This window comes from Apis laboriosa, unplaced genomic scaffold, assembly GCF_014066325.1.
Source record: "Apis laboriosa isolate Shangri-la unplaced genomic scaffold, ASM1406632v1 scaffold112_cov148, whole genome shotgun sequence".
In the NCBI taxonomy this organism is placed as follows: Eukaryota; Metazoa; Arthropoda; class Insecta; order Hymenoptera; family Apidae; genus Apis; species Apis laboriosa.
This window is the reverse complement of record NW_025220865.1, coordinates 3,141,226-3,162,152: the sequence shown is the minus strand read 5'-3', so window position 1 is coordinate 3,162,152 and position 20,927 is coordinate 3,141,226. Positions and strand designations below refer to the sequence as shown.

Here is a 20,927-nt window from a genome sequence, read left to right as displayed (position 1 = left end):
CTTTCTAGCAATTTCTTATTAATTTTCTCTTAAGTATTGAATGTACATATTAATTAAATCCACATTATAATAAATTCAGGCATATTAGAATAACTCTTTAACCATCAAATCTTACAGGTAGTTCACAAACCTTTAATGATTCTATTTCTTCCAAATTCAGTTTACATTTGATCCAAATAATATATGTATATCAAATTCACATTATGATAAATTCAGGAATATCAAAGTGTTCAAAATCTTACAGGTAGTTCAGAATATTTCTATCTTGCAAAACCAGTTTGCTCCTTATATTTCATCCAAGTAATCTTTCTGCTTAATCCTGAATATATATTAAATTCACATTATGATAAATTTCCTTCAACTTAAATTAAAATTATGTGCATTCTATAATGAATCAGAATATAACTATCACATTTAACTTAATCAAAATAATTCAGAATACCTTTATCGATTCCTTCAAAAATTCCAAATCTCTCAATTTATATTTGATTTGATTTCTTTTCTTTCAAAAAAAAATTCACTTATTTATCTCACACGCGTCTCTTGTTTATCTCATACGCGATCAAGTGCAAGCCTTCCTTCCCCTCCATCATCGCAGCTTGGTCTTTTCCATCGCGATGAGATTAAGTTGTACTCGTGGCGTTTCTGTTCTCCGCAGCTGAGCATTGTTTACGGGGGAGGTGGTAAGAGGCCACGAATCGTGCTCTCTGCCAGCTAGTGAGAATATATTTATTCGTATGTTAAAATGTCGGCAAGCGGTCAAGAGTGTACTCTCTTTAGGCCAACAGGCGGTTCTACGCTGAATTGCAGATACGGTGTAGTTTGATGGTAGTCGCGAAACCGATTCGACGCCGATAACAATTTACATTCGCCGATACCGAACTGGGACACGATGCAGGTGCAACAGCAAAGGAGAAGAAGGTAAATCTTTTTCGACGGTTAACGCAACGTGTAATTAAAATGCGGCCACAAATCTGAAGTCTCTTGTTTGGAGATTATCCATTTGGACACGTGTCTGTGAATAATAAAAAGAGATGTAATGGTTTTAAGTTGTAGCTAAGTTGTTGTATCACTTTGTTATACTTTATTTTAATATATATATATATATATGTTTGTTTGAGATCACAGTGTATGTGTATGTGAGTATGATGTGTGCTTTTTTTTCACTTATTGTTAATCTTCTTATCTTTGCATGACAACTATAGAACTCTCTGGAAAGTTATTTGTCATATCAACTTGTTAGAAAAGTGATATAATTTGAAATTTATATTTGTTGAATTGTTGATTGCAGAGAAAATTATTACTTGTATCTTTTATTGATAGAATCTTATAAAATTCTAAAGTTTTCAAATTAAATTAATTTCTAATATTTTTGCACTTTAACATATATGAATATGCTTTTATATAGCAGATATTTATATATTTAAAATTATAATTGTTTGGGAGTAGCATTAACTGAAAATGACTCATGTAATTCAATTTCTTAAATCTTCAGTTGACAAATCAATACTAAACCATTGGAATAATTATTTAATTGATTGTCTTCAGAATTTTTGAATATACTATAACATTATAATTTTAATGATATATCAAAAAATGTCATTTTCCTTATTGAATTATAATTTAAATTTATATGCAAGATGCAAAATGAGATTATGTAATTTCAAAGCCAAAATCAAACCTTAACATTTATTTTCTCTAAAATCAATCCTCAAAAATCCCCAAATATGATCTATAAATATATCAATACTTCATATATCCACAAAAGATATATCACTCTTATACACCAATTTCAACATTTATTTTCTCTAGAACCAATCTTTCAAAAATAATTTACCAACGACTCATATATTCACAAATATACAATATTCATATTTCTGGATTAATCTTAACTCTACCCACAGTAAAGCGCAAGAATTAATTAATAAACCATGGATCAATCTTGTTTCGATCAAAAGGCAGCAGGTTCGACGATCGGTCGATTTCCATGAGAAGGCTTATCTCTGAGCTTTATCGGTTGCGATACGAATAATTCACGTTTGACATTTCACTGTGGCAACTGGCTCCCTCCCTCGCGAGGCCGGCAAACAAAAGTGGAAAGCCACTTCCCCCTCGTGGCCGGTTGAAAACGCTTATTTACATTCTATTTTTCAGCAATGGGCCCCGGGATTGAGTGAAGCGATGCATTTATCGAGGCCTGTACTTTGAGGTACGTTTACCTCGGCCGGGGATATAGGTTGCCTTTTAGATCTCTTGCCGACCTCTTTCCTCCTGTGGCCATTTTTACGGAAACGAAATTCACAGAGTGGGCAGAGCCGATTCCAGTCTCAGAAGTTCATCCACCGTGTAGCCGAGGTGCTATTGTTCCAGAGCCAGCCGACGGAGACCAGACGATGAGTGGAGGAGGAAGAGGTGGAGGAAGAAGCTAGCAAACGAGGTGGAGGAGGATGCTATCGAGAAAGAGGTGTATCTATATAAGTATGTGTATATATATACGTGAAATGTAACTATATACAGGGTGTCTCGTGATTTGTAGATATTGATCGAAACAAATATACGAAAAAAAGTGAAAAAAGTTTGCACTATATATCTATATATATAAGAGAATAGAATTCTCAATGTAAGTGGAGCACCTGTTGCGTGGAGATATTTAAAATCTTGCATTGTGCATGCAATGTCTATTGAAAATCATGAAATAATATGTTTTTCGAATAGAACAAAATCTTCGGATAATCAGATCAATGATAGTATGTTTATAATGGATTATCTGGAAATGCAAAAATAAGTATATATAATCAATTTTTAAAATGAATTTATGAATTATATTATATTACGGAACACCTTTTATATATGTGAGTATATATGCATATCTATCGATGATAAATATAATAACAGATGAAAAGTAAGCCTTTCCCTTAGAGTTCAAACGATTCATACGCATCGCCAGAGCGCATGCGTATATACATTAATTTCAATCGGCAGCGAGCAAACTTTTCGTTACAGTCTATTTCGCAAGCCCTTCGCCAATATAAAGGTCATTGATGCGCTGGCGATTCTTGATAATTATTACCTGTGAGATTGTTATCGATCCATCGTAGAGGAATTGCTTGCGGGATATTTCGCAATATTTTAGTTTTTTTTTATTCCATTGGAAAAATTCAACCGATTGAATATGATCGAATCTTGCCTCTAGCACTCTATGAAACAATTACAGTTTACTTTCTTATGGATATTTTTGGATATCAAATGCATTGGATATTTCATGATATAATGTTCCAATATAAGAAAACATAATATAATTATATATGAAATTCTATACCTTTTCAAAATCTATGAAATTTTTCGTAACAATTTTTTAATTCTTTAGAATCTCTTATCTTTTTTATTTCATCTTGATTTGCTTCACTTTGGAGATCTATCACAATAGAAATTTTTCGTGCCACTGGTTTTTAATCGCGATTGGTTACGCCGCATTAAGATAAGCCTAGTGTCATCTACCGGTAATTAGTACAACCTTTTATTCTCGTCTCAAGCGCACGCCTCGGTCAATCACTTAACCAATAAATTCAATTCCATTCCTACGAAGATTATGAATCTATAGATGTAAAAATAGCCAATCACGTGAAAGCAACTTATCATTTAACCCGATTTCTGGCATTCACTAACAATTTCAGACCGTCATGTCAATCAACTATCCGTCCATCAACTGAACAAACCGAATAAATAATCTAATAACAATCAGACAACCTCATTTTCGACGATTAAGGAAACATCGCACGCCCACCAAGCTCGTTTATCAAAAACCGATCGTTTGCTTTGGGTGTAACGAGTCGGCTCCGGACAGAAAACGCCTTTTGTCCGCCGATTTTTCGTCGTTGAAACGGCAAACGATGCCGTGATTCACAGAACGAATCGGCCCGGTGAACGTACTTACAGCATCGCACAATAATGACGCTCTCGAAAGGCAGCGCCACCACGACCAATACTATGCAACTACACAACATCATATATACATACAAATACGTATCTATAAATACACGTATACAGACGCACAGCAGTACACACAGTAAACGCAATGTACACATATCGCGACATATATATATATATATATATATATATATATATATATATATATGTATGCATACTATACATACGTATATCTACGTATGGGAACTTAGGTATATGTATACACGCGTGTAGTCCATACACGGACCAATAATTCTCAATCGCCGTTCGGAGCGTTCGCTACGGGCCGCTCGCACCGTCCCTTAAATCTAGCAACGAGGCCGACCTTATCGGGGGCCTTCCACCGTGCGCCATTATTGTGAGATACTGTACGTCCTGATCCGTCGTTTAGAGCCTATCCAGACCGCGAATCTCACGCGTTCGGCAGACTGTTCTCTCTCTCTCTCTCTCTCTCTCTCTCTTTCTCTCTCTCTTTCTTACTTTTGTACATGTAACCAGCAAAAGAGAACGAAACGGAAGATACGAGTAAAACAGAGAAAGAGAAAGAAAGAGGGGGAATTTGAACGAGAAGAAAGAAGAGAAGACGTCTTTCTGTGTTAACCGTAGCGCATGGCCACTTGGACTGGGCACATCGCGGGGGAGGAGTTGAATGTAAGGGGGGTAGTTGAGGGGGAGGGGGCTCAGGTAATCAGAGGCACTAAACCACGATACCGTGCTGGCAGTTAGAGGCCTCTATCTCTCCTGTCGTTGGTGGTACAACACGCCCGGTATTATTTGCAGGCTGCCACATTTGTCGTAGGTGGTCTTGCGACAGTGGCGTCGCGCGGCCCGTATAAACGACGCCGTCTACGATATACCGTGGTTCTCCTTCCTCGCGTTCTTCGTGGGTAACGTGTGCCGCTGTTCCAATAGGGTCCACGCGGTTTATACGCTTCTTCTATTCTCAACCCCTCGATCTTCTTCTTTTAGATCTCTTAAATCGTGGCTCCTCGTGTCTTCTTTTGTAGTTGAACTAAGCTCCCAGTATATATCCGTGACTGATTAACGAGAGAATTAACGAAGATTAACGCCCATTGCATCAGGCGAAATTTATAGCCAGTGTACACCGATTCCTGAATTATGGAGTTTATCGATATCTCCCGCGGGATCTATCGGAACGACTCTACCTGCATCCTCGTGAAACGGAGGGGATATTTCTTTTTTTTTTTTTGCTTGGTTTCTTTCTCGAGGATGTTTTTAATGTTCTCGAAGAATTAAAGCGCGAGTCTATCGAGCGTTTTTTATTTTTAATAATTTCTTATCTAATTATTTTTTATTTAATTATTGAATAATTTTTATTTAAATTTTGTTTTGCTCAAAATTTTCTTCTAGGATTATAAATGATTTTTAATAATTATTTTAATAATCGACGATCGAGATTGGTGGTGTGGATGATGATGATAATGATAATGATGATGATGGACGAGCGGGCAGCGGTCGATTAGGTCGCCGTATTTATTCCATCATAATCGGGACGGTCGAGATTGATGGAGGAGTAAAAAGCATCGATGGGAGTGGAGGTTACGTACTATAATCGAACACGCTTCCTCCCGCGAAACTCCTACGTAGCCGAACAATTTCGCAAGCCGCGATGAAAGTAGATCTTCGTTGACTCAGGTACAAGGTATTCGACCGTATACCGTGGAATACGTGTAAAATGATGGGCTCTTTTTCCTTTTTTTTCTCTTTCTTTCTCTCTTGTCCGCAGACAATTATGTGAATTATGCTATTTTTATCGAAATTTACATTTTTCTATTTTATAACATTCTATTTTATAAAGTATGCTTTACAATTCATCGTTTGAATAATTCTTATTCGAAAATTTCATTAAAATTTTCTAAAAATAGATTTAATTCAAAAATAAATGCAAATATTACATTTATCTGTGACCCAGTGACATTATGGGAATACAATTCTAATCGATATATCACAATAGAAACATTGTATAAATATAACAAAATATTATAATTCCGTTCATTCCGTATGAAATATCCTATATATAATGAAAAAAAACCGAAAAGACATATCTTTTTCAATATCAGAAATTTCATTCCGAGTAGGATACTTCCGCGATTGCGTTCGACAATTTTCTGGATATTCCTCTTCAACGAAATGTTAGCGACTTCTTGAAATTCCAATAGAAGATCTCGAAACGAGGCAATTCGACTGTTGACATACGAGCGGCAAAGAGGGGTTAACGGTTAGGGAATGATTAATAAAGATGCGCGGGCACGCGTTCCACCGGATATAAGGCCCACACAGGCCCACCATAGGCGTGTATGTACTTACTCGAGTCTACAAACGCGTCCCTCTATCGACTGCCTCTCGCCAACTACAGAAGAAAACACGGCACAGGGCCGCGGTAGGTGAGCCGGTGTGCACCATCGGGACGCGTGCGCTCGTGTATCCTCAAGGAATACGCACACACCTGGGCCAGAAGAAGCAGTAACAAGAAGAAGAGGAAGAAGAAGCGAAGAAGGAGAAGAAAGAGAGGGAGGAAGAGGAGGAGGACGCGCGTCCACGTGCATAACTCGGACATAAAACAGGCTCGCTCGCGCAAACTACGGCCCCGTGCTGGGGTACGGATGGACTAACGGATGGACAGACAGACAGACGGATCGACACACAGCACGCGCGCATGAATATGTAGGATGTCTGGAAAAAAAGACGAGGAAAAGTGGGGGCGGCAAACACTCGACGCGCATAGTAATCGAAGCCGCGTCATGCCAATAACATCGCGCGCCTAATGTTCGATCGATCGATCGGCTGACTCGCCACTACAGGGTTTTCCTTGACTCTATGGTAAGTATACGCCGGTGCGCACGCGCGTCGCGCATGCGTATACACGATAGATTGGCGCGCGCCACAGTCCTCCGAAGAGTTGATTTACGGTGTCTCTACAAAAAAAATAGTGGAAAAAACATTCGATAGAAAAGAGGTAAGAGGAAAGGAGGATAAGTAAAGAAGATATAGGAAAAAAGATGGGAAGAAAGAGAAAAAAGTGGATTGGAACTGATGGTAGCGGGGAATGAAACGAGGGGAGACGCGTGTGCCGCGTACGAAGACACGCGCGAATAGCCGTGCTAAAATGGGCGCGGGTAGGTGGCTTACACACGAGCCGGAGTTTACAATTTTCTGCACGATGCTCGTTCGAATGCCTGTAACGTTGCGGATGCCAATTGCCGATAATTCAAGCGTGTACCTATCCACGATATAACGCGTGGCTGCAGACGCTGACAGATTGCTGGGTACCGGGACAAGCCCTCTCAGCGCCGGCCCTCTTTTAGGCGCGCCACGTTTTGGCGCATTCAGTGTACCAAAGGATTTAAAGCGTTATGATCGAGATAAAAATTCGATTTGGACTTTGATCCTTATGTATTATCTATGATGTGCACATTTTTAAAATAGAAATATCATATTACTTCTATGAATCTATAAATCTGTATTATTGGACGTCTTAACTCATTCTATCAAGAATGAGTTAGAACAATTTAAAGTTTTGGAATCTGATCGATGATTGATATTTTATGTTATATGATTTATAATTTAAAAATATATATTTTTTTTTAGAATATTTATCAAATCGAACTATACGTTGCAAGTAATAAACATAAATCACATTTTACAACAAATATCGCAAAAACACTTAAATATAACCCTTTATAGACTCTCGAATAGCAAAGGTAAATTATTCATTCCACGTTTAAAATCCAAGTTTTAAACGAGTTGTTCGCGAAAGCATTTGTTTTCTTTGGTGAAGCTTTAATCGAAAAATAGCGACGACGATGGAAGGTACATACAACCTCTTGACTTCCAATCGCGCATATGCCTTTTAATATTAATGCACTACGTTGGCACCTACGTAAGGAAGCAAGCACACGTCGAGTCGCAACGGTGAATTTACGACGTATTAAATTGCGCTACTCGATATCTTTGTAATTTTCTCCGATGGGCATAAAACTACGTGCTTACGGCCGAAGGAAATAGTCGACCCGAAGGATTCGGCTTTGAACTCATGTTCCACGAGTAAGTCTAATTAAACCCGACCACTTGAATGAAAACAAAGACGTAAAGTCCATCTTTTTCCAAGTACAATCCCTTTCTTATTATATCCTTCAATATTAATATATATGTACTTATTACACGTTACAAGAATTACAAAATATGCAAAAAAAAAAAAGAGATTATTTTTAATATCAATTATTTTAAATAACAAACTCGAATTCTAATTATATCGAATTTTCTACTTACTTATTTTATATGAAAAATTTTTCTACTTTCTTAATAGGTTTTTTAAAATTTTTGGATTTTAACAAAAAAATTATTAATGATTTCAAATATTTATCGAGTAATACATAATCATAAACACTATAAATTAATAATGATTAAATTAAATTTTATAAATTTCAATCGATGAAGGTCGAAATGAATAAATATATATGGAAGATTCAATATGTATAACAGAGTAAGCGGAAATTTCATGACTAAGAAAAATTTCGCGTTCTCTTTGTTGCGTTCGTATCTCCATTCACGTGTTGATCACGTGATGAGTAATTAAATTAATAACAACACCAGCATGAAGAGAGTTTTCCGACTTTCTTATTCCCAGAGTTGTCTCGCGACCTCTTTTCAAGTGAAAAAGATTTTACAACCTATCTAACTGTTTACAACTGTGAAAATATCGTCGTTTAGTTCTGTATGTTTATTTATTTGTTTATAAGCATATATTATGTTAATTTATGACGTTGTAATTCCTACTTTTCCGCGATCCCTTATCTCGAAAATAATTAATTACGTTTCGACATTATGGTATGCAGCAACGATTGGAACGATCGAACGTGGCAAGACCTTTCTAAATCGTTTCTGTACACGTCTCAGAAATATTTTAAGACAAATCATTACGTATACTTAATTTTTTAAATATACTACTTTTCTCACTCGAAAAAGTGATCCACCAGTAATTCAATGTTTATTTACTCAAAAATAAAAATCATATAAATTTCAAAAAACCAAGTAGTAGATTAATTACCAATAATACGATAACCTATACTTCCTTCAACTATTCGATCGAAAAATTTTCTATCGTACAATAACAACGACAACACGAATAAATCGGAAGCGAATCTTGAATTAAAAAAACTCGAAAAAAATTTGCAACGATCGTGAGATTGAAGAGATCAATTCTAATCAAGGAAAATTAACGAAGGATAGAGAATTAAAATTTTAGATGTCACGAACTTACCGAGCATCTTACTGAGATCGGCGTTGTGGAGATCAGGATTCTCGTCGGCCAATTTTTTGCGCTCGACCTTTGCCCAGACCATGAACGCGTTCATCGGGCGACGTATCCGCTGCTCCTTCAGGCTCCTCTGGGCCGTGCTGCCTGGATGGCACATCTTCACTCCTGCGGGAATCGGCGAGATTCCTTGTTGATACTCCAACGACGGACCGGAAGCGAGCCAAGACATGTCCTCCAATCGTTGCTGCGCTGGTCCGCTCAACATTCCCGGTATCTGGAAAGACAGATTTGTAATTTTCAACTCTTTCCAACTCTAAATCTTTCGATTTTTCCACTCCCGTGTCGAATAAATTACCGATTTTCGATCTTTGATTCTCTTTGGATTTTGAGAAAAAATTATTAACGATTTGAAATTTTTGTCGAGTAATAGGTAATCATAAACACTGATGAATTAATAATGATTGAATTAAATTTTATAAATTTCAATCGGTGAAGATCGAAATGATTGATATTTGGAATTTTAAATCTTTCGATTTTCTATTCCAAATTGTCGATTTCTCTTCGATTTTCGATAAATCCTTGATTCTCAATAAATCTTTCAATTTTCAATTTTCTTGATTGTTGATCGATTTTCCATTCTCGATTCTCGATCCCTTATTTCGCTTATTTATTCTTTCGATGGTATCTCGATCACTGAATATAAGATCTTTGAATTATCAGTATTTAATCAATTGATATTCCTGATACGATTCTCAATCATCGATTCTCGAACCATTCTCCGTTTTCCAAGCCTCCTTTCCCAATTTCATGAATTTTCATCTAATCTAATGAATAAAAATTTCAAATTCGAATTTCTTTTTTACTAAAATTTCCTTTAATCCATTAATTTCTTTATCGACAATTTAATTTAATGTTGCACGACAAATCAACGAAAATGATCCGATTCGATCGACATCTTGCCGATAATTACTCGCTTATTAACGAAAACGGGTGAAAGTCGATATTTTCCGATTCCATTAATACGTAATTACTGATAGATATGATCAGTGCGGCTAATGAACGCCGCACGGAAACATGTATACCCAGTATTGTTGCTGGGTAAAAGCTGGTGTTCTGAGGTTCTGCTGGGCTCTCGTTAGAATCAGCATTGTAATATAATGAAAATGAATAATGCGCGTGCACCAATCTCGAAAGAAATGTGAAAACTATTTATCGCGCGATAATGATGGCCGATAAGTGAATGAATACGATGATAAATATTGAATTCTCGTGGGATTATAGAATCTCGGTATTCCAGGTCAAAAATAGATCCGCACGTGAATTCCAAATTTCTTTACATCCATTTATGATCATTACAATCGTTTAAAATATACCACAGGAAATCAGGATACATCTTTGCAATCGATGTAAAAATCCCATTTTCCACACAAATTCAATTACTTTGATTTTTTATTTATTTTATTAAACTATATCTCGAAATGAGGATACATCTTTGGAATCAATGTAAAAATGTCCCATTTTCCACACAAATTCAATTACTTTGATTTTTTTTTTATTTATTGTTTCTCTACAAGATAATGATTAATTTAACCTGTTAAGATTCATTTAAGTTAAGTTAATCAACAAATGTTAAATAAATTAATATTAGAACTTTTAATAAATTTGTGTTACGTTTCAATCGAGCTTCATTCAATAAACTTCAAATTTTCTTTATTATCAATCTAATCCTTGTCATAATTTATGATACTTTAATGATAATTTGGATTCATTATAAAAACATAAAAAATGGAAATAATCACAATATCCTATTTATTCTGTTCTAATGTTAACAATTCCAGTGTGGATCCGGCTTAATCGAAGGAACGCTGTAAAACAGTGGAGAACGTAGGTGTGTGCACGTTCGAGGTGAAACAGCGTTCCTCGAATGAAAAATATCCTAGAGTCTATGTTCAAAGGTGTTATAACCTGGATCGAGCGTATTGCGTGAACGTACCGAGATGATTTGGGTATCGATGGGCATGGAACTGTCGTTGCCATCGATGTTCGACTCGATATCGTAGGCCCTCGACGTAGGTGTCGCATAAAGCGAGGAATGAAGTGCCAAGAGTCCAGGGGAACCGCCATAACTGCTCACTGGCGGTGGTGTCACCTCACCCCTGTCATAATTATCCAGCATCCTGAAAATTCAAATACGAAATTTATTAATCATCCGTGAATTTACAACGGCGCGAATAGAGTTTGATCAACGATATAAAATAATATGTGCTTGTGTGGTGCGCAAACAGTGCCAGTTAATACGCATGCGCATGTTCGATTCGAAATGAAATTAACCTTAAAATAACCAGAATCGGAAAAAATTTGAAACAAGTTGATACAATAATTAGAAAATTGAAATTGAGCGTTTCCTTAAATAAGATATTGAAAATATTAAGTCGATTTAATGTCTAAATCGTGGACAAATATTATTTATTATTTATGTTCATGAACTCGATGTAAATAAAATAATATTTATTTTTCGTTTAATTGAAATGCAATAAACGTTGAAAATAACTGTGTCGTATAATATCGATAATTGCTTATTTGAAATATATATGAGTAAATTAAAGAAATAAATTTACAATAGAAATATAGAAAGATTGCAGTATTTACGATAATAAATCCTGAATTCGATTTATTTACTAATCTCGATGATTTAGTCATGTTTCTCATGTCATTATTAATTATAACTAATTGTTGACCTAAGAAGAAACGAGTACAAATACAAAGAAAATCACGTAATTAAAACTTCATTTCAGAAAACGCGAGTCCATCTAGAATCGGCATCAAAAAAGGAATCGGAATATTCGTTCGGCTTTCTTTATCGGGAAACAATGAGACCGATCTTTTCCACGGGTATCTCTCCTCATTAAAAACTGTACCTTTATCATACCATTACCTTTTTCGATCTCTATCTTTAAACACTCTTGCCACAATAACTAAATTCGATTAAACATATCGCGTTTCATTCGTGGTTAAAAAAGAACAAAAATCTATCTGGACTAATATTGGCTAGTTAGTCGAAAGTAACCGAAAACAACCAATCGATTGCTAGATCGAAAATTTTAACTCAAGGCAGGTTTACACGTGTCAGAAGTTTTAAGATTAGAATGTGAATACATTTGAGAGTTTAAAATTATCAAAAATTATTTTCAATATAGTGAAAAATAATTATCGAAAACAATTCTCAAAAATATTAATTCTCATATTGTACATAATATAAGTGTATAAATATATTTACTCTCGGATAACCTCAAAGTAATGTTTTTGTCTGCGAAAAATATAAAAGAATTCTCGAGAGATTTATTCTCAAAATGTATTTGCATGTTTTTTTCACTTTATTTCTTCCGATATATATTTCGCGAAAAAATTTTTCGAAACGACAAGATTCTAACCTCACTTTTCACATCTGACGACATGGCCACACGAGTAACGTTACATTTTCCGGTAATTAACTAAATTAACCATCTCAACTTTTTGCAACGAATATTCCGATTAAGAGCAAAAGTCAATTATTTCGATTGCTCGACGCGCACGTCTCGCCTTTGGATACGAATTCCGTGACGACGCGGACGGAATACCATTCTCGATACGTTCGATACCGGGACAAACGAGAGCGGTCCGGCTGAAGAAAACAAGAGATCGATTCGTACACGCGGCGGCATTCGTATATACGCGAGGTAATTGACTTTGGCATCTCTGTTTCGTCTTTGTGCCCGTCCACGATCGAAGAGGAACTCTGTGCCGTGGCGCAGCGGGGAGAGAAATCCCCGGTGGGTCGGTGCTCGTGCCTCTCTGCCCGGAGCCGATTGATCTGTCAACCCCGTTAGGAAAAGAGTTGATCGACATGAATGAACCATTCAAGGCCACTTAATGGAATTCCCACGATTGTCCTTAAGGCATAATGCGACCGTGCCGGGTATAATAGTAACCAACAGCTGTCCTCCGCATACCTACATTTATATATATATATATAATAACGTATATAAATACACGTTTATATAGATTCTCATTTGTGCATGAATGGCATGTATGCACACGTGTAATGAATATGTTTGTTTTACTTGTACACATATATGTGTGTATATATATATATATATATATATATATATATATATAAATGCACATTTGTATACGCTTTTTCATTTATGCACAAAGACGAATATATATAATATATATATATATATATAAATGCACATTTGTATACGCTTTTTCATTTATGCACAAAGACGAATATATATAATATATATATATATATATATATGTTTTATGCGAATAGAACGTATATGTTGCCCATTGTATATAAATGCATATTTATATGCATATTTATAATAAGTTTTTTACATTTGTACATAAAAAATGTACGTATCGTATGTGGAATATATTTAGATTTTATACGTTGTATATACTTATATAAGTATATATTTATACATATAAATTTATTCATTTATAAATGAAAAATGTAGGTATGGAGAATATGTATATGCTACATATATATAGTATATGTACTTAGGACACGCTTACAAGCACATTTACACAGGTTCATTCATTCATTTATACACATATACACGTATTTCGAATACGTCTAGTAGATACGTGTACATTTGAGTATACATTTACACACATATTCAAATACATATTTATACACATCCATTCATTCATAAACATATATATATATATATATGTATTTATAACGACTATATGCAGATTCTACACATACGTATATCTCAAAATGTTTATACTCGTATTTATATCTATATACGCAAAAGATGTGTATATGTAAGTATCTATAATTTATATACACGTATATGTTTCTACGTTTAAATGTGTCGGCATCCGTGTACAAATTTAGAAAAAGACGTAATACACACGTGGAGGCATGCATATATGTATGTTATACGGACACGCGAATGTTTCACATAATGGCCATTGTTTCATTCGGTCCGGGAGAGATGCTGGGACGGGGACAAAAACGTAGCGGCATTTTCATTCAATAAAGTTCGCCGGATAGTAGCAAAGGTTTTTGCTAGTAGTCCTTCTCAGTCGTGGCGGACACGCTTGCGCAGTTAAAACGCGCGCCACACTACTGCTACCGTTCCTCCGTACCGTCTGAAGTATGGCATCGATAAGCGAGATCGATACGAGGTGTCGTTTTAATAACGTGCTAAGTCGAGAACTGCAATCGATGGCTCGGAGGAAAGAATCATTTTGGCGTGGGATGGCAAGTCAATGACCGAGATTTTATTTTTCATCCTTTATACTTATTCTATCGATTTTCAAGTTAAAACTTCTTTTAATTTTATCAGTTAATTTTAAATAAATAGTGTTATAGATCCATTTAGCGATTTGATAGTTCGATACGTCCTTGACGGAAATACTAACCTAACTTTTTTTTATATAATTGGATTTTATAAAATGCGTTGATAATTTTAATTTTTGATTTTTGTAGTATATTGTGTAAAATAGTGAATTTAGAAATTGGAAAATTTTTTTATTTTTTATTTTTTAATTCATAAAGAAATACACTTAAAAAAAAAAAAACTGAAAAAGGCTTTTATTTTCTCTAGAATAATCTAATAGCAAAAGACTAATATTATAACATTGTAATAATAATTTTAGAATTGAAATTGTCATCAAGATATAAAAGAATTAATTATAAAAAATTAAAAAATTATAATTTGATTGCAAAATAATATCGATACTTCGCAATAATAAAGTATCGTCATAATTAAAAATGTTCGTACATAAGAAAGAAGCTTAAATTTCAGAACGTACATCTGCAACGAAAAACTACAAAAACTCATGGTCAAGATTCCTCAGGTTCAAGCCGCGTTGGTGCAGCTGCACCACCCACGCATATGATAGATACGCCACTGCCTTCAGCATTGTTTCTTTAATGATTCATATAGGGTGATTGTACCAAGAGTAGAGGAAGCAGTTTCCAACTGGAAATGCAATGAGCCTTGGCCGTATCGGAAATATTAATCCTGTCGGTGTCGTCGATGGCCTCCGTGTAAAATACGTGAATCGCACATTTTAATGATGATTATGATATGCAGACGACTTTCGTTCTTTTAAATTGCAAAATGACTGCGCTTTCGCTTCGGTTTAACTCAAGATCTCGGTCTGAATGAAGTTTCGCGATTAAACATCTTAGTGATTCCTCCTGTCAGCTTAAATGCTCGGTCATAATCGTTGTTGAATGTTTCTTTGAATTCTTTGAATGTCGAGATCGTTACATTGTTAGAGTTCATGAGATAAAACAGGTGTTGAAATGAGATATAAATTGGAATTAAGAATTGAATATATTCGATAATTGAGTATTGTATTGTATAAATTGAAATCAAGGATTGAACTTGTGCGGATATCTGAGAAAATCTATTCCTGAAAATTGTATATTATTATTAGTATATTATTGTTAGTATAGTTGGATTTTAGATAGTTGGTTTCATTTGTTGTGAAAGGAGAGATCGATTAGATAAAGACCTAAACTTGAATCAATCCTTCAATCTATTTAATCTAACTTTTTTTCGACTAATATTCGAGCAATCTCAATTCCAAATCTAAATTCTAACCTAAACACTCCAATCACAAACTTTTTTAGCCTATTAAATTCTACTCAACTTTTATCCAGTCAATATTTCTATAATAATATTATATTTTCCTTTCCACAATGTCAAATTTATTTCCACAATCTACCATAATCTTCCAATTCAATTATTTCCAATATTCACACAACAAAAAACTTTCCTTTCCATAGTGTCGAGGTCACACGAACCGTTTAAAAAACGCATGCGCATAAACCGTTTCTATCCTTTACGGTAAATGTAACGACCGTTTTTTCGACGCAACCCAGACCCAACCGACTTTTCTTTCAAACGCGCCACTCGAACGAATCACGAATATCTTGGCCGCCCGATATTTGTCCCGGCGCAAAACTCGAGCAAAAGGCGGTCAGAAACCGCGGCGCACGAGACAAAGGACGCACAAACGTACGAACGAACGATCCTCTAAATCGGCACGTCCGTCGAGGCTCATGAATCTCGGCGAAACAGAGAAAACCCGTGTGTGCACGGTTCGGTACGCAGCATGGACACGGGGAGTGAAGCTCCGTGCGCCCAACGAAGACGGAATGAGGGAGGGAAAGAGAAAGAGAGAAAGAGAGAGAGAGAGGAACGAGGCCTCCGTCAACGACACACTTGTTGTTCTCCCGGAGTAAATTATTCCCCCCTTTCGGGTCGCAGAGAAGTAGAGAAAGCTTTCGAGTCGCGGACGCCTGACGGCTGACGTAGTGGCGCATTTTATTCAAATAATCGCGACGAGCGAACACACCCTTGCATTACTCGACGCAACGGCGCACCGGCCTCGAATGCGGCGAGCCAAGATATGGCGATCGGTTCTATATACGCATACCGGTCCAAGTATGTTTGCTATTCTTATCTTTTCTTTATAGATTCATTTTCTTTTTTTAAATTTTTGGTACATCATTGATATATCATTAATATATTGAACTGACATGGTGATCTAGATGATTCTATATTATACATGGTTAAAGTAAATATATATTTATACTATTTTTATTTTTTCTTTACAAATTCGATGATTTATTTTTAATTCTTGATATATTTGTGTCATCTCGTTTTATTTTTATCTTACTTTATTTAATTTGCTTATAACAAATAAGTTTTAATTAATATTTTTGTGTATCAATTTTTATATCTGTTTTTTCCGACATTTCATGAATCTCGAGTATATTAACATATACTTTAAAAAAAATTCCATTTAAATTTATTCATTTATTCAATAAGCTGATCAATTTTTTATTTTAAAAAAATAGAAGGTGATTTTTAAGCACGAATATACGCGTCTATTTCAATTCCAGAGATTATATGCAGTAAACATATAAACCATGTAAACCGATAAAGAAAAATTAAAACAGTGTTTCTTGTTAGTAAAATCTCGCGTATTACGCATACCATAGAATCGTGAAGGAATCGAGATATTAGTAACAGGCTCGAAACAGAGGAACTCGTAATTTTATAGGCCTCTGATTAAACTTTTAAATCGAATGACCAATGCGGTTCGCTTGGTAAGCGGAAGTGACGACCCGAGCCGCTCACCTCTGCACTACTAACGCTCCGCCGCGTTCTCAGATTCGAGAACGAAGAAAGCGCATCCCCGAAACCTTTACGGGCTTAAGATCGCGGAACGGACGTCGTCGGCTGTTGTACCCTATATACCGCCTTCTTCTGACCTCAGACCGTATCGGCCATTAGGTATCTACGACTTCCTGTGACCGGGTGAAAACGATCGAACATCTTGAGCAGACGCAAAGATTATTATAAGATTTACAATTGTGATATCTATCGTCGATATTATTCATATTAAATATTGTTAATCTAGATAATTTAAAATCGGATTTTTTTAAATTTATTTGTAAAATTTAAACTCGAAATTTTGTTTGTTTAAAAATTTTCGAAATCTAATATTATATTTATTTTTTTTTTTTTTTAAGAGATTAAAATTTTTATTTCTTAATGAAATCGTATTAATATTATAATATTATTAAAATGAGATTACAGTATAAGTATTAAAATTTCGAAAAATAAAAAAAATTTTAAGACTCGAAAATTTAAAATTTTTGGAATATCGAAAGACTTTGAAATTTCGACATTTCAAGAATAGTAATAAAAATACTTAGTGGTACACTTGCTCTCGACCGTTAAGTATATAATACTAGATTATGACGAGCGTCGTACCGCAGAGGTTAAACCGCATTTACATCAAGCGAACAAATATTCACTCTCATTCCAAAATTCAAGTGTAAATCGAATAAAATGTTCGTTGAATTTGAATTGATGATGCAAAAAACAAGTATTATTTGTTGTAAATACGATTTATAAATATTCCTCAAAATAAGATAAGTATTCACAATCAGCATTTAAAATATTTTTTGGAATAATGAATAATTTAGAACAATGGTTTCTAATTTATGGATCATCAAGTGTTTCTCGCTGTTGTCATTTATAATTAATGATTTTTAATAATAAATTTTTGTGTAAAAAATTTTCCAATCTGGAAATATTTTACATAATTATATATAAATTTGCATAAAAATATTAAAAAAAAAAATGTTTGCAACTAATTAACATTGTCATATTGTTATATATTCTATTCCAATCGTATTAATTTTTCTCTTTACCTTTTGTATAAAAGAATACATCAAATTATTTGAATATTATACAAAATATATTACAAAGAATCCGAAAAAACTTTGAAAATATTAACTTAATACTCAATAAAATATTCAAAGTATTTACATGGGGCATCTTGTATGCAGAATCAAATTAAACATGTAGAAATTAAATATTGTTCGTTTACACGTTTATTAAAGCGAATATAGAAGGAACAATATCCGGTTTCCGGTCGAGACGTTCGAAATCACCTCAATTCATTTAACTCTCACCTCCATTGTTTTTTAACAAAAGCAAATTTCCCCGAGGACAACTGAATTTTCATTCGATTGATAAATCACTGCCATTGTTTGGCCGCGTCATTGTCGGCCTTTCGAAATTCCCTCAAAATTCCCGCGCGCAAGGACGCATGCGCCCTCATATACAAATCGTTTCTCCCACCACGTTTTGGTAACCGGTGTTTCGCGTTATAATTATTGTTATATATACGGGCAAATAATATGTATTCGTAACAATGCAATTGGTTGCATCAACGACACATGCTAAATCGTGACAACGATTAACCTTATATCGTTCGAGGTAAGGAAAGCCTTTATTTAACGATACGTTTTATTATTCATGTATAGAGTGTGTCTCGAAAGTACATGATAAGTTACGTTAAAATACGTTTAATAGAAATGGAAATAATATATATTGCGCGCAATCAGATCTGGGAATTTTGGAAATATTATTCTTGTTCTATTATTATTTATTTCGTAATTGTTTGAGATAATTTAAAATATCACTTGAAATATTATTTTTGGTTTTGTTTAAAAGTAGATCTGAACACGTTTGAATTTTGAGATGTATTTCGAGTGAATTATTTTATAATACAAGTCGAAATGATATTTTGAATAATGTAATTCGAAAATATCTATTTTTGAATAACATTACATCAAATAATATTTTAAATTGTTATTAAGGAATAATTATTAATTAAGCAAATATATTGCGTTTTAAATATTATTTCATAAATTTTGTTACAAATAATTTATTAAAATTTTATTCCCTTTTGAGATTATTTTGCAAGTAATTGCTTAAAAAATGTTGTAATTTTGTTGATTTTCTTTTTTTATTTCTCTTAATAACAGTTTTATTCTTTACTCTTTTTAGATCACCTCGTTGCACGAAGTGAATAAACCATTTTCGACATGGCCATAATGAAAACAACATAAAATTCACCAGTGACTATTTAATCCCAAGCATTATCGATTAGCCTAATAGGCGAATAATTTTACACCTTGAAATTACCGTGCAACCAAAGTTATTATCCCGTGCCACGGTACGGCAAACGCGAAATTCTATTATAAAGTTAAAGTTCGAGACTGAAATTTTGCACGGTTTGTTAGCCAGCTTCTAGAGACCATCGATAAATGTTGCAAGTTTGAAATAAATTAACCTTTCACGTACGAGCCGACTTCATGGAGTTCCGTCATTCCTCGTTACCTTTAAATACGTTATATTATTTCTATGTATGCAATAAATGTAAATTTGTATAATACGTACATTACATTTTACTTGAAATTATATTTCGTTAAAAATTATTTCCAAATCACGACTTGCACTACGACATTCCAATCTTACATTAATATCTTTTTGTCACTTGCCTCGATATATTTTTCGATATTTTTTTTCGAAATAATTTTTTTCATATTTATAATTTAAAATTGTTATACGCATTAATTTGTAATACAAGATTTTGCAAATCGACATCACTGTATAATATAAATAATATTAAAATAACAATTAATAAAATAAAATAATATAAATAACAATAATTATATATTTATTATATATTTGAGCGTATTTCGATTGGATCTTTATTATATAAGATTTAATGAATAATCATTAATATTAGAAACGATATTTTCCTAAAAGATTCAATAAAAAAAAATATTGAAAATTCTATAACCGAAAATATATAAAATTCATAGAAAATGAAATTACAATATCCGATAAAATTCAAAGCTAACGAAAAAATCCAAGAAACATTTTGCACGTTGTAAAAATCTCGATTAAACTTCGCCGAAAGATTTAAAAAAAAAAAAAAAAAAAAAAAGAAAACATTAAAAAGTTACAAAACAAAAAGTTCATAAAGAGAAACTATAACATTGAAAATTTGCCAGTCAAAAATCATAGAAATCTATCCAAAGTGAAAATAAGGTGGAATCGCAATTCACGGAAACGTCGCTCAAGGAACGTACCGTTGAAAGGAGGCGATTCCATCGAAATGACCGTAATTGATTTTTATCCGTAATTAATACGTAATCACCGTTCCAATCGTCAAGTCATCGATCTGACTCATCAACGTATCCCAGAAAATCACGAGGACAAAAATCTGACGCAGAGGGGCGCCTCATGCCTGTGTCATGCCGGTTCGACGTTATTATATTCGGGAAACGTTCGTTTAAAAC

General features: G+C 34.2%; 1 protein-coding gene and 1 long non-coding RNA gene across 5 annotated transcripts in view; one reads left to right on the top strand and one right to left on the bottom strand.

Moving 5' to 3' along the window:
* The window catches only part of LOC122714845 (putative transcription factor SOX-15), a 54,874-nt gene that overhangs the window by 22,264 nt on the left and 11,683 nt on the right, over positions 1-20,927 (bottom strand). For all 3 annotated transcript variants that reach the window (XR_006346724.1, XM_043936570.1, XM_043936557.1), the window contains exons 3-4: positions 11,238-11,421; positions 9,248-9,518 (exon numbers count right to left, since the gene is read on the bottom strand). Coding sequence is in view for 2 of the 3 variants with exons in the window: in XM_043936570.1 (XP_043792505.1) it covers positions 9,248-9,518; positions 11,238-11,421 (455 nt within the window). In the remaining variant the exon portion in view is untranslated. The remainder of the gene's footprint in view (positions 1-9,247; positions 9,519-11,237; positions 11,422-20,927) is intronic.
* On the top strand, positions 444-20,013 carry LOC122714855. 2 transcript variants are annotated; one of them, XR_006346727.1, is made up of 3 exons: positions 444-921; positions 2,155-2,478; positions 19,627-20,013. It is a non-coding gene; the product is annotated as an uncharacterized LOC122714855 (long non-coding RNA). The 2 variants fall into 2 exon arrangements; XR_006346726.1 differs by lacking the exon at positions 19,627-20,013 and having other exon boundaries at positions 481-921; positions 2,155-2,209; positions 2,305-3,335.